The 14,704-nt window shown below is 44.1% G+C and overlaps 1 protein-coding gene across 1 annotated transcript in view; it reads right to left on the reverse strand.

Annotated features, from left to right (window-relative positions):
- The window catches only part of ELP1 (elongator acetyltransferase complex subunit 1), a 60,968-nt gene that overhangs the window by 7,698 nt on the left and 38,566 nt on the right, over nt 1-14,704 (reverse strand). The window contains exons 24-33 of the mRNA XM_080667643.1: nt 14,564-14,649; nt 14,137-14,285; nt 9,699-9,822; nt 8,733-8,830; nt 7,432-7,633; nt 5,337-5,398; nt 3,903-3,965; nt 3,467-3,527; nt 2,002-2,115; nt 1,370-1,481 (exon numbers count right to left, since the gene is read on the reverse strand). Coding sequence (XP_080523769.1) covers nt 1,370-1,481; nt 2,002-2,115; nt 3,467-3,527; nt 3,903-3,965; nt 5,337-5,398; nt 7,432-7,633; nt 8,733-8,830; nt 9,699-9,822; nt 14,137-14,285; nt 14,564-14,649 — 1,071 coding nt within the window. The remainder of the gene's footprint in view (nt 1-1,369; nt 1,482-2,001; nt 2,116-3,466; nt 3,528-3,902; nt 3,966-5,336; nt 5,399-7,431; nt 7,634-8,732; nt 8,831-9,698; nt 9,823-14,136; nt 14,286-14,563; nt 14,650-14,704) is intronic.

Raw genomic sequence — 14,704 nt, forward strand, 5'->3', positions numbered from 1 at the left:
CACAAAACTTGGAGAGGCAAGTCTTACAGACAGGAAAAAGGAAAACCCTAAATAGTATTATCTGGCCTGATGCTTTCATTGAAATACAGACGAAAATGAGGTCACATCTGCTAAGAGCTAAACAATATACAGAACACTAAACTTGAATTTTATAATAAAAAACAAATTTAAAGGCAACAAAATAAAACTTAAATTAGAAGATAAAGACATACTAGATTGGAATTTGAACATAATAAAATCTATACAAATCCAATAGTCTTTCCTGCCTTGGGTCATTAATATGCCATTTCTTTTGTCTGGGGCTCTCCCAATCCAACTTTTTTTTCCAAATGTATTTGTATTGATTTCAGAGAGGAAAGGAGAGGAAGAGAGAAATAGAAACATCAATGATGAGAAAACATAATTGATCAGCTGCCTCCTGTACACCACCGACTGGGTATTGAGCCTGCAACCAGGCATGTGCCCTGACTAGGAATGGAACCATGACCTGCCTCCTGGTTCATAGTTTGATGATCAACCACTGAGTCACACCGCCTGGGCTCACCCCAACTTTTAAACGCCCAGTTCTAGTCGCCTTTATTACAGTTTCTGATCACTCCCCACATCCTCAAGATCAATTCAGTTGAATTATATAATCTTGCATTGTTTGGTCTCCCAAGTAAGGCTCTAACTCTTACAACTCAGATCTCCTTAAAAGTTTTCTGCAACCTTCACTACAACTCGCACAGTGGTCGGCAAACTGCGGCTCTTTGGCCCCTTGTGTGTGGCTCTTCTACAAAATACCACAGCCTGGGCGAGTCTATTTTGAAGAAGTGGCGTTAGAAGAAGTTTAAGTTTAAAAAATTTGGCTCTCAAAAGAAATTTCAATCGTTGTACTGTTGATATTTGGCTCTGTTGACTAATGAGTTTGCAGACCACTGAACTAGCATATAGGTGTTCAGTAACACTTATACAAATTGCTACACCGAGTAAAAGTGTGATGACATATTTATTTCCTCTTCCAATCCTGAGTTTGAACTGAAGCCTAAAATCTTTTTTCTTTATAATATTTTTATTTTTTCAGTGCCCACCCATTATAGTCACATAGTATTTATTAAGTGAATAAAATCAGATGTTTTATAAACTGATACGCAGTGTGAGGTCCATGTGGGCACTGGGTAAGCACACGGGCCATGAAGCTGCAGCGGAAACATGTGAACACCAAGTCTAACCTATTGGATGTGCTGGGACAGGCCTTGCACAACTTCCACGTGGCCTTGAATGTCCTCCGGCTCCTGCAGCAACATCCTGGTAGAAAACCGACCCATTTACTTGGACTTTCTCCACTGCCCAGGGTACGGCGGGTGTGATGGGTAAACATGATACATACGCTGATATCCTGGAGTTGCTATGGGAATATCTGCCACTCATGTCACTGCCGTTCATGACACTACTAGTTTCAGAGAAGAAGTCAGACTGTTGACCGCGGGACGCCTCATCATCTAGAAAAGAACCAGATGTGGAATGAAAACTTCCTGCTAATGTGGATTTACCTTCAGTGGGGTAGGTGGGTTATAGTTAACCAGGGCATAGCTAAGGATGGATGAAAATTATTACAAAGTTGATCTCAAAATGAAATGAGATAATATTAAATACAATTATTACTATATACCAGTACACTAGTACCAAACCGCTTTAGTCTTTTCTTCCTTTTTATTACAGCAAAAGAACTTTTAGAAATGAGAAGACTTATTTTATAAAACACAGTGGTCAAACACTCTGGCTGGGTGGGACGAGGGGGAGGTTTGGCAGAGTTCTTCCCATTCATCCTCGGTGCTGCTCCCAAGCCCTCCTCACACACACACACCGACACACAGCCCCCAAGGGCTTTCACAGACGCTTAGACTCCCCGCGACACAGTACCCACACCGCAGGTGGCACAATAAGCAGTCAAGACAAAGCGTGGTGATGTTGTCCACCCCCCTCCCATCCCAGCACCGATGGTTTCCATGTGACACTCACCCAGATAGACACGCTGCGCTTGCTCCTTGAGCTCTCGAACCACCAGTAAACGTTTTTTATGGTGACTGAAAGTGGTTGTCTGAGAGTCTAGAAAAGCCATATAGTTTTTCTGGGCTGGGGGTGAAGATGGAAAATAATTTCAGCATGATGCTTAAGCACAGAGAAAACTAGAGGGGAAAGGTGAGAGCTGGAATTTACCAAAAAGAAATAGGTTACTAGGTTTTCCAAGGAAGATTTTTTTCCTAATGAGTATTAACCTACACCGTTTTAGGAGAATGAACTAAACTGAGATTCCAGATCTTAGAACTCATCGACATCATCCTAGAATACTCTTACCACCAAACATACAAAATCACCTGAACAGACTTGATACCCAACCCAAAACAGACCTGGCAAACAAAAGGAGCACAGGAAGCTATTAACACAAACAGTAGGAAAGTCACTGACATGCTTCCCAAACACTGGTGTGTGGCCTATGCAGACGAACTGTCAGCGTTTTCCTACGTTCTCAACATTGGAGACAGTTTAAGTAAGAGCTGGCTAATGGATGCTGTGGGGCCAGGAAGGGTGCTTTCAGTACCTAGACCCAGGTACCCAAAGTGAATGGTACAGAAAGAACCCTCCTCATTTTAATTAGAATGGGAGGAGGGAGCAGGCAGGGTAGGAACGTGAACATATGTCAATGTCAGGAAGCCTAGACCTTACTTACACCTAGACTGTGCTAAACCTGGCAGCGCTGGAAGTCAACCTCCCACTCCCAAAGATTCCCACAAGTCAAGCTGATGTCCTTCTTTTCAGCTGAGCTTGGGAGGGTCGCAGTGACCACCAGAGTACTCTACACCTGGAAACACATATCTGCTCTCTAGGAACCAGCAACCTCATTTGCGAAGGTTCTTATTTTCATTTTGAAAAAAATTCAAACCTACAGAAAAGTTGCAATAGTTCAATATACATACAGAAATCCCACACAGAACCTCAATTTACCAATTCTTAACATTTTGCCATATTTTGGGCTTCCATTTTCTACACACTCTCTCTCACCATTATCTTTGTAGAAATTTTTGAGAATAAGTTGCAGATATGACCCCTTCTTAATACTTCAGCAGCTCTTTCTTAAGAATAAAGACATTATCTAATATTACCTAATATAAACACAATATAATGATTAAATGTGGAAATTGTGTACTGATACAATACTATTCCTTTCAAGTTAATCAACTATTCCCAAATGCAAAGGTTCTCACTCCTATCTTATCACAGACTTTTAACCTTCAAATATTTCATGTGCTACCACCTAACTGGTTAGCCTGTGAAAAACCCTGGTCAGAATTAAGTACTATACCAGTGGAGAATTCTGACAGACTCCATTTAACACATAAGCCAAGGATGTAATAACATCAGGAACCCTCTCCCACCTCACCCCTCCATTTCCAAATGAGAAATTCTATTTAAATGGAACCCTCACCTTCTAAAATGGAAGGCTTTATGTTGGTTTCTATAATATCCAGCCTGTTATACTTGTAAACCTAAGAGGAAACAGACGGTAATTTTAGGCAGGAAACATTCAAGTTGCCAGAGTTCAGACACTTAGTGGATCACTTCACAGGTACCCCGGGTGTTTTTCAGAGGAGCGAGCCTCCTATAAGACAACCATTGGAAATGCAACTCATTTCAGTAGAATACAGCAATATTTCACACTTAGAGGAACAAGTAATTCCCAACATCAAGAATAAATTTTTAAATGGTTTAAAAATCATTGCTTGTCCTTAGAGTGGGAACTGAATTACCACTTCACTTCATGAGCTCAGAGGGAAGGCACTCCAGCTGACCGTCCCCCCCCTGCATTCCTGCTCTTTTCTGCTCAGCACCTAATGCTGGGAGGGTTGTAAACATTCCCCTACCAGTCTCAGAGCATCTTCCCAGGCAGCTCCTTCTAACAGCAAGAGCACAGCTTCTTCATAATCCTGACAAAGGAACATCAAGGCAAACAGCAGGTTAAGGGAGCAAGCATGTCAGAAGCCACTCTGCCTTCCCAGCTATCCTCCGATCCCAGTTCTATCCCTGGCCTGGCCTAGAGCACATGCTCAGTACATATTGATCCGAAACACAAAGGAGGGCATGCATTCTGCAAAGAGCACAAGGTAAGTGTCATCTTCCTATTTCCCTAAGCATCAAAACCACCAAACAGGTCTGCTAAAAAGGCCCACTTTGCCCTGGCCGGGGCTCAGTTGGTTGGAGCGTCGTCCTGTGCACTAAAACGGTTTCGGATTCAATTCTGGGTCAGGACACATACCTAGATGCAAGTTCGATCCCTCATCAGGGTGCATAAAATAAGTTACTTTTAATTAAAAAGATAAAATAAAATTTTTCTTCCCAGACAGACCCCAATGGATCATCTGGCACGCGCCACAGTAACAGGCCCATACCACAGGTTCACAAAGGGACATAGTAGGATGTGTTTTGTTTGACCTACGTGTGTGTGTGTTGTACTGAGATAAAAACCTGCTGAGGTAAAAGAGATATTTCCAATAGAGAGCATGAGTGTAAAAGCCAAAAAGGTATTTAAAGTCAATTACCTTGTTTGAGAATGGTTCTTTCTCACTCTACTTTGCCAAATTAACATAAAAAGTACGACTCCCTTGAGATTTAATTTAGTACTTTCTACCAAGGTCAAACCACTAGAACATATTATAGTAGAGCTCTCCGGTGTTCTACCTCCCAGCACTCATACAGAGATACATTGAATTTAGATTTCCAAGTCAAGATGGGAGACATTAGGGCAAACTATCTCTGAACATCCTAATTATCCACAGTTGTTCTTTTTTATCACATTAAAAAAAATTACTGATTGATTTAAAGAGAGAGGAGAAAGGAGAAAGAGAGAGAACATCAATTTGTTGTTCCACTTATTTATGTATTCACTGGTTGATTCTTAAATGTGCTCTGACTGGGGATTAAACCCAAAACCTTGTCATATCAGGGCGATGCTTTAACCCAGTGGTCGGCAAACTCATTAGTCAACAGAGCCAAATATCAACAGTACAACGATTGAAATTTCTTTTGAGAGCCAAATTTTTTAAACTTAAACTTCTTCTAATGCCACTTCTTCAAAACAGACTCGCCCAGGCCATGGTATTTTGTGGAAGAGCCACACTCAAGGGGCCAAAGAGCCGCATGTGGCTCGCGAGCCGCAGTTTGCCGACCACGGCTCTAACCAACTGGGCTACTTGGCTAGGGCCTACCATAGTTTTTAAAATTTTCATGATCTGTAAGGTACAACTAGAAAGTCCTTGCTTGATAATGGGGCACTTTTAGAAAGGAGGGAGTGAGCTTACCTGGGCGTACTGTTCCAAAACTGTGGCCGCCTCACTGTGCTTACTCTGCTCAACTAGCTTTCCTGCAAAGGTAACAAGAAGCATTTGACCATAGTTGGCTTGCTAAGAACAACAGTTCTACCAAAACCCAAGTTGAAATGGTTTTGGGTAGTACTATTTAAGTAAATATGGTCTCATACAAACTGGAGATTGAGCTCTATAGAGTACAAGTATACATTCCAATCTAACTGCTTTAAAACAGCATTTTCATAAGTGCTAAGACTGTTCCAGAGGATAATAACAAAGTTAAACAGATTTTTCTGCTAAAGTGTTTCATTAATATGTCTTCATTATGTATTAAACTATGTACTTTGTGAATTTCTTTGAGGGAAAGAGGCAGGAATACCATGGAGTTTATCTTGAATGGAAGTTATAATCTAAATTTAGCATGAGATGTGAAAAACATGTATAATCAAAATTAGCCATGAAAGATGCTTACAAAGGCATGGATAAGGGAAGCTGACCTAGTAACTCTCACTAATCCATTTTGTCCTCGTATTGGGAAAAAACTGTTATTTGCTTGGTTGAGCACTAGGCGGAGCTACTTGGCTTATGCTTGGGGTCATGCAGTGTTTTTAGATCCTAGAATCATAGTCAAGTCAGCCCAGTTGAGATAATTACACTACGAGAGGCACATAGTACTAGAGGCTGACTAAGAGGCTGGCAGATTCATGCCTCCCATCTCATGCTAACTCCAGGCCACATTATGACTGACAAAAACAGAGTCACCTATCTTTTCTTTCTTTTGCTGGCTCATGTAAATTAATCAAGTTAATGTGCACATGAAGCAACTCTACCATATAACATTTCTCAAATATTTCTGGCCACTGCCTTCCCCACCATTTTCCGCTAAACATCTGGAGGACCAAGTGTTCACCATAAGGCAAATGCAAGCTAAGAGTTGTAAAGAATAAAAAAAAAAATTACAGATCATAGGTCATAGAGCTAGAAGGTATAAACTACCAAAAATACCAGTTTCTAAAGCAGAAGTAACAATGGAGCCAGAATGAATAACTAAAAGGGCTAAAATAAAAAATTGTCACACTTATAAAAAGAGTTCAGCTTGGGAATTGAGAGGGCTTACTGAAGAGCCTACATACAGATCTAATAACCAGAAAATGCCAGAAAAAGAAAAGTGATACTCTTACACATTTTTATAATTGCAAGGAAAAGAATAATTCAAATGAGAATATGTACGTACATTTAACAGGATATAATTTGGTTTTTCAGGAATGCTTTTCTCCCCCTTAGAGGTAATAATAATTAATAAAGAAGTAATATGTACAAGTCTCCTGGAAGGGTAAGGGGAAAACATACTAATCCATCTCCTACTTTAAGCACAGGCGAGAGGACCAGACCCTCTCACCTCTTCTCACAGGCAGACCTTAATCTTTCCTCTGCTCTAAGAAGTCAGACTCGGTATAGCCTTGCCTCTGGTCCCATCAGTCCTTAGACCCTGAAACACTTAAACTGCCTTCGTTTCTAATCTGCAAATGCTTATGCATTTGGCCTCTTCTTTTACCTTATTTCTGAAAACTGCTATTATGGTTTCCAACAATCTACTGTCTATACCGAACAGCCTCACCTCAAAAATCATCTTTAGCTTTATATAGGGCACATGGCCATCCAGTTACATTCCATTAAGCGTGGCCACATAATGTTAGTGTTGGCGAATGAGATGGAGAAATAATAGTGTGACTTGTAGGTCATTTCCAACTTACAAGGTAAGTGTGCCCCAAGGAATGGAATGAAGATGAGATTAACCCCGCTACAGCTCTCTGCCCAAGAGATGGCAGAGCCATACAACGGAAGGACTAGTCAGATGAGAGATAAACTGTTTTATTACACCATTGCGTCTTAGGACTCCTGTCGTAGCAGTTTAACCTTTACTCTACTTAGTAAAGCATTCCAAATTAATTTTTATTGAGTATGGGACTGCGTTAAAATATGCTGCCCTAAATTTCTTTGCAAAATTGCCAAATAAAACAAACAAACAAAAGAATAAAAAAACCTCTGGAGAAGTTCTCATTTTGGGGAACCCTACATGTGTGTTTACCTGCCAGAGCTCTGCCAAGGCCAGCCAGCTGCTCTTTGCTCAGCTGAAGCTGGGCCGCCACACAGAGAGCCTGCTGCCAGCTGCCAGCAGCCACAAAGGCATCAAGAGCTTTTTGGTGGGCACCACAGCGGGCAAACACCAGCCCCCCTGGCTCATAGAGGTGCTCCTGCGTCAGGTGTTCCCCGTAAGCAATGCTGATATCCTGTGACAAGAGATGTAGGGTTGGTGAGGAAAGGTGACAATCAATGTTTAAGTCTCCATTGTACGCTGCCTTAGTTGCTATGCTTGAAACTCTTGTTAGGAAAGTCTTACAGTTGATCAGTGAATCCAATGATTCTTCCATTCAAAACCTTACTGATGATGTGCCATTTATTCACTTAACAATAATTACTGGGTACTATTCAGGACAGTGACAATGATGCTGCAGTGCAAAAATAAAACCAAACCAGCAAAAAACCATACAGTAACAAGAACCACCACCAAGTTCCTGCTCTAGAAATAGAGAAAGAATTTGCAGTGGTAAAGGCCCAGGGAGCAGTGAGAATAAGTCACATGAAGAGTGAGAGTGTTCCAGGCCAAGAGCACGGAAGGCACTGTGGCCACTGGGCAGGAACATGTATGGAATACACAGGAGGGATACGTAAAAAGGCTGGTTTGGCAAACAGAGAGCATGGGCTTCCTGGCAGAGGATACCTGAACGTTCTGAAGGACAAGTGGGGCTAAAGGAAGGGGAAGGCAGAGGGCTGGCAGAGGCAGTGGGTGCTAAAGAGGCGGTCAGGAGCCAGATCATAGAGAGATGTGAGCAATTTGCAGATGAACTGGAAATGATGGCGATGGATGACGGCACAGTGAGCAGTGGTTAATAGCACGGGATCCGTAGCCTAGGTCAGCCACTTCACAGCCCCAGGTCCTCATCTATAAACTGTGCACACCACTATCACGTTTTTATGGGAATTATATGTTTAGCTCACCAATGAGAAAGATCTGCACTTTGCAGGATGATCAGTTATGGGGCAGAGAGGCCAGGCTGCGGAGGGCGGTGGAAGCAGGGGCCCACGTGGAGGCTGTGTGGGTATTCCCCACGAGGAATCTGGGACAATACCTAGGTTTCTGGCCTGTGCAAGTTCTTCAGAGTAGGAACAGGTCAGAACCACTGTCTCAGATAAGAAGTTCAAGGTGAGGCTAATTTGTCTGAAGATGAACCTTGAAACCAAGGACAGTGTTATGGACTCAGGACCCTCACCCTTTCCAACTAAGGCACAAAGCAAAACCAGGAGCGCCACGTTTCATACACCACGCACCTTGTGCTGCTGCGAGTCTGGTGGATATAACTTCAGAGCCTCATTATACAGGTTCTTATCCTTTATTAAGTTTAAGCATTCCGGGAAGTGCTCGGGTCCTGCAGGAATAAGATTCATACACATACAAGCTTAAGACTTGGAAGCAGAAAGGATTTCATTTTTACCAACGGTCTCTAAACAAAATCAACAGGGACGATTCCAAGACCTGCACGATCAGAAAATCTGGAGAATCCAGGAATCCGAATTTTAATGAACACCACTGCAGGTTCAGAGGTATTAGAAGAACTGCCTGGGATCAGAGTTCTACTTTACAAAACTTTTTTACACTAGCCCTGATCAATGACCATGCAGCCCAATTGGTTCAACCTCCTTAGTAAGAATCACCTGGGATGCGTATTAAACATACACACGCCGAGTACTGCCCAGCCCTAGTGACTCTTCCCTGTCCCCCTCTCAGCCCTCAGGAAGGAATCGCAACTGCTGAAGCCAGAGGCTGCAGCCCAGGCCAGGGCCAGGGAGGGGAGGGGTGGGGGTGGGAGCAGAGCACCACTGCGCTTGGCCCACCCCATCACTGATGAGTAAGACCAGCTTCCAGGGCACCGCAGTGGGCACCTCGCTCCAGACAAGCCAAGCTTCCTTCAGGTGTTTGCAAACACCATGAGAACAGTGAATTATCTACTAATTTTGATTCTGAGACCCTGAAGTGAATTTAGGAGGCAATCATTCTTAACCCAAAAAGGATCTGCTCTATTTCCCTAGCTGCAGAGCCCCTCAGCTCTTTAAAAGACACTTGCTTTATCCTCAGTTCTCAGAACATATAAAATCAGGTGTATTTATGTAATTGTTAAAGATTTCAGGAGTGGAAATTGAAAGCAGTGTGTGTTTAAACTAACATTTTAATTTATACCCTGCCTAGTTCCAAAGAAAATCCGAAGTGGAAATAAGCATAGTAATCCTCTTACTCACCACATTTGCTGAGGTGGCCAATAGCTTTTTCATACCGTTTCAGGTATTTGTCTATGGTGAACCGCTGATAATTAGTTTCCATTTTCTTAAGTGTATTAAGAAATGGGAGATATTCTTTTGGATCCTAAAAAAAATTATAAATAGAACTTTATTGCTTGTGATCATATTTACTTATAAAAATAAACATATAATAATTATAGCAGTAAATCCAAAGCTACATAATTTTAAGAATAGGTACTATATTAATATATTAGTTACTTTTTATATAATACTAGTGTCCCGGTGCACAGATTTGTGCACATTGAAAGGAAATTAGAAGAAATATTTTAATATCACTATTCGCCCTTTCTCTATAATAGAAGTGTCAACCAAATTAATGCTCGACAATGACAGATCAAAACACATGCGTGTGATTGGTGCCAGTGAGAGCTTTATATGTATTGTGTGTACGCGAGTCAACTGAGCCTTTTATATATATACTAGAGGCCTGGTGCACGAAATTCGTGCACGGGTGTGTATGTGTGTCCCTCAGCCCAGCCTGCACCCTCTCCAATCTGGGACTCCTCAAGGGATGTCCAACTGCCCATTTAGGCCCGATTCGAAACCAGGATCGGGCCTAAATGGGCAGTCGGACATCCCTCTCACAATCCAGGACTGCTGGCTCCCAACTGCTTGCCTGCCTGCCTGCCTGTCTGATTGCCCCTAACCGCTTCTGCCTGCCAGCCTGATCATCCCCTAACCACTCCCCTGCCAGCCTGATTGACGCCTAACTGCTCCACTGCCGGCCCGATTGCCCCTAACTGCCCTCCCCTGCCAGCCTGGTGACTTCTAACTGCCCTCCCCTGCTGGCCCAGTAACGCCTAACTGCCCTCCCTTACCAGCCTGGTCGCCCCTAACTTCCCTCCCCTGCCGGCCTGATTGCCCCTAACTGCCCTCCCCTGCTGGCCTGGTCACCCCCAACTGCCCTCCCCTGCAGGCCTGGTCACCCCTAACTGCCCTCCCTTGCTGGCTTGGTCTTCCCCAACTGCCCTCCCCTGCAGGCCTGGTCCCCCCCCCAACTGCCCTCCCCTCCAGGCCTAGGTTCCCCCCCCCCAAGTACCCTCCCCGGCTGGCCCAGTCACCCCTAACTGCCCTCCCCTGCAGGCCTGGTCACCCCTAACTGTCCTCTCCTGCAGGCCTGATTGCCCCCAACTGCCCTCCCTTGCAGGCCTGGTCCCTCCCAACTGCCCTCCCCTGCTGGTGTGATCGCCCACAACTGCCCTCCCCTGCCGGCCATCTTGTGGCGGCCATCTTGTGTCCACATGGGGGCAGCCATCTTCGACCACATGGGGCGGCCATCTTGTGTGTTGGAGTGATGGTCAATTTGCATATTACTCTTTTATTAGATAGGATATAGAATAAACTTGCTTAATTAGACCTGCTTTCTGATTTAGCTAAATTTTTTCCAACCCAATGAAGCACCCCAACTTTCCTTTCAAGTAATTGTCAGCAACACAGCAGTAAATATCAACATGAAGCAGATTATTATTATAGATCACGCAAAGAGAACAAAGGGTAAAATATTTAACTATAGCAGTGTTTGACTATATTCTGTGCAGTGAGAAAACCTGAAGTCATTTTCAAAGTCCACCATGTCTTTCTTCTTTTCAGTCAGGTCAAGTTTCTAAGCTTTCTAAATCTCCGTTTTCTGGCTAATGAAAAGAAAACAGGGTTCTACTGAGTCTCCTAGCTACCTACTCCAGGACTTCTGTGAGGATCAAATGAGATGAGGCATGTGAAAAAGCTTCACAGACATTTGGTTAAAGTGTGAAATGTTTGCACCTGGCTATAAAGCAAGTCGAGTTCCTGGGCTGAAGAAACTCTAAGGAGGCTAGTTACTAGGGAGAGGAAGCCAGGCTTGCTACATGATGTCATTACCCAGTGCCCAGAGTGACCATTTCCGGCCTGGGCTGGGCTGTGGGCCGCATTTTGCACCACAGGGTCTTGGCAGTATTGGCTGCGATTTGGTGGGATGTCACTCCAGGGTGGTGGCAGGGACTATGTCCCACTTAAGGGAAACTGAGTGTTGGTTTGTCGGCACCAGGTCCGTGGTGCCATTTATTTTTAAATGGCCAGTGCACATCATGGCAGCTCCTGCGTTGAGCGTCTGCCCCCTGGTGGTCAGTACGTGTCAAAGCTACCAGTCAGATGGACACTTAGCCTTTTACATATATACTAGAGGCCCAGTGCACGGATTTGTGCATGGGTGGAGTCCCTCAACCTGGCCTGTGCCTTCTTGCAATCGGATCCAGTCTGACATCTCCTTGAGGGATGTAGCAGTGCCAAAGCGGCAGGTGGCCAGGGAGGAGCCCCAGCCTGGCTGGGCGCAGCTCCACTGCTGCTCATCCCGGCCCTACCTGCCACCACCACTCGATAGCACTGCCATGGAGGCGGGAGAGGCTCCTGCCACCACAGCTGTGCTCGCCAGCCGTGAGCACGGCTTCTGGCTGAGCAGTGCTCCCCCTGTGGTGGTGCACTGATCACCAGGGGGCAGCTCCTGAGTTAGCATCTGCCTCCTGGTGGTCAGTATGCATCATAGCAACCGGTCGTTTGGTCATAACTGTCACTTAGGCTTTTATATATATATAGATAGGTAGGTAGAAAAAACTAAACTATATAATACAACTATTTTTGTTTTGCTAATCCTAAGGGTATTTTTCCATTGATTTTTAGAGAGAGTGAAAGGGACAGGGAGAGACAGAGAGAGAGAAATATTGATGTGAGAGATACACATCGATTGGTTGCCTCTTTTATGCACTCTGACCTGGGCGGGGTATTGAGCCTGCAACCAAGGTACATGCCTGTGATTGGAATCGAACCTCTTTAGTCCGAGGGCCAACACTCTATCCACTGAGCCAAACCAGCTAGAACCATAATACTTTTGATGAAAATGCTTAACATATGGGTGTTACTAGCTTTCATTAGAAATAATGGCTACTTCTTACCTAAGTCTCACAATAGACACTTATTTCATAGGCTAATAAGGAAAACAAGGTTCCAAACTGTAATTTCTCCTAAAAGTGCAAGGCACTGTGTTTAGAGCTGTTTCCATGACACGTCAAGCCCTCCATTTGCAAAGGCAAAGTTATACTGAGTTGGACACAAAACTCTGAGGCCCTGTCAACCAAGTTTTTATTGGCACTGATCCTCTCCAGCTCGGTGCCATGCCCCGTAAAAAAACTATTTTCTTCCTGAAGAAGAGATGCTTCCTGTTTTTAATTCAATTTCACTGGCAGACACGTAAGAATAGAGGAAAAAAATCGAGACTAAATAATTAATGTTCATGCATGTGATGTAGGAGATGACCACAGGCCAAAACATTCAATCATGTACAAAGGATGCAACATAACCCTGAAGCTCAGGAAAGGTAGTCTGGAAGAGGACAGACTGGATGCAGGGGTAGAAATGGTGCAATGGAATACACGGGGGCCATCTCCTCCAGTCCCTGGGCGGTGGGCAGGGAGGCAAAAATGGCTTACTGGGATCCCTGGCTGAGGTGGCTCAGTTGGTTGGAGTGTCATCCCGATGGTGGGTTCGATCCCATCAGGGCACCAAGAAAGAAAAAGAACCGCTCACTGGGCAGATGCCACCTTGACATCCTTTGACCAAGATGAGTAAGAATTAGCCAGGTGAATGGGAAGAGTGAGAGAGGAGGCAGAAGTCATGTTATCCACAAATGAGTGTGGTGGTTAAGGCAACAAAAGCACTGCCTTTCCCCCACGGGCAGAGAAAAGGGGACAACGTGAAGAGATGAGGACAGAGATACAAAGGGAACAGATCACAGAGGATGTTTAAATAATATTACGGCCTTTGAATTTCATGCTGGGGCCATGGGGACTATAAAGTATTTAAAACAGAGGAATAAAGGATCAAGTTTTCCTTTTTGGAAAGGTCACTCCGACAAGAGCAAAGAAAGGAATGGTAGGGGATGAAACCAAGGCTGTACAATAGATAAAAAAGGTACAGGCCAGGGGCGCTCAAACATTTTGACTGCAGCATGCTAAGGGGGACAGAGGCCCTGAACCTTTCTATTCTCCATGTTCCTACTTTCCACTAGTAAATGAGCTACAAAATAGAGACCTGAATTGGAATACGATTCGTTTGTTCTATTTCCTTGATAAGAGGAGAATTTGTTCACACATATGCCTATAATCTTAAAAATAACCACATCATTTTATTTCACTTGCTCAACCTAGCAATCAAAACACTTTGATAAGCATAGAACTATGATAGAGAATGGCACTTAGAAGCGTGGGCCCGGAGACTCTGAGATCTGCCTCCAGGCCTGTGCTCCCAGGACAACATCAGGCAGAACACTGCACCATTAAGAGAGGGATTCGTGCTGCCATGATTACATAAACGAGAACCAAAAAGATGGCAAAGTAGCAACTCCACATACCTTCTGTGACTTCTCAGCTACCATGAGGACCAAATCAAAGTCATAGGTCCCAAGAGAATGATCATATAATTCATTCACATCTACCAGCAGCAGCAAATACTTCAGGGCCTCTTCAGCACTCACACCATCAGGAACAGGGGTAGTGCTTCCTGTCAGAAAACAAAACAGAACAAAACCATCTGTGCAAAAACCCACACACCTGGCATCATAACCAAATGACAAAGAAACACATTTTCCAATAGACATATATTTCTGACTCTTTCGTACATGCAGCACTGAAAAGAATGACACAGATCTTAAAATGGCCACAGAAGGCCACACGTGAAATCCGTGCTGTGACACTGGTCCTGGTCAGTGTGCTTTCCCGAGCTGGGAAGGCTGAGACAATCAGGCCCCGAAAACACTCTTCCTGTGAACGGATCTCTACCTTGAAGCTCGTGTACCTTCTGCAGCACAACTTCCAGTTCTGGGGTTGTTTTCTTCACATGAGAGGTGAGGATGGACAGGCAATACCTGAGGTCAGACGCAAAGAGCAACACAGGATGAGAAGGATGAACAGAGTAAGGAC

Source organism: Plecotus auritus (genome assembly GCF_963455305.1).
Source record: "Plecotus auritus genome assembly, chromosome: 5".
Lineage (NCBI taxonomy): Eukaryota > Metazoa > Chordata > Mammalia > Chiroptera > Vespertilionidae > Plecotus > Plecotus auritus.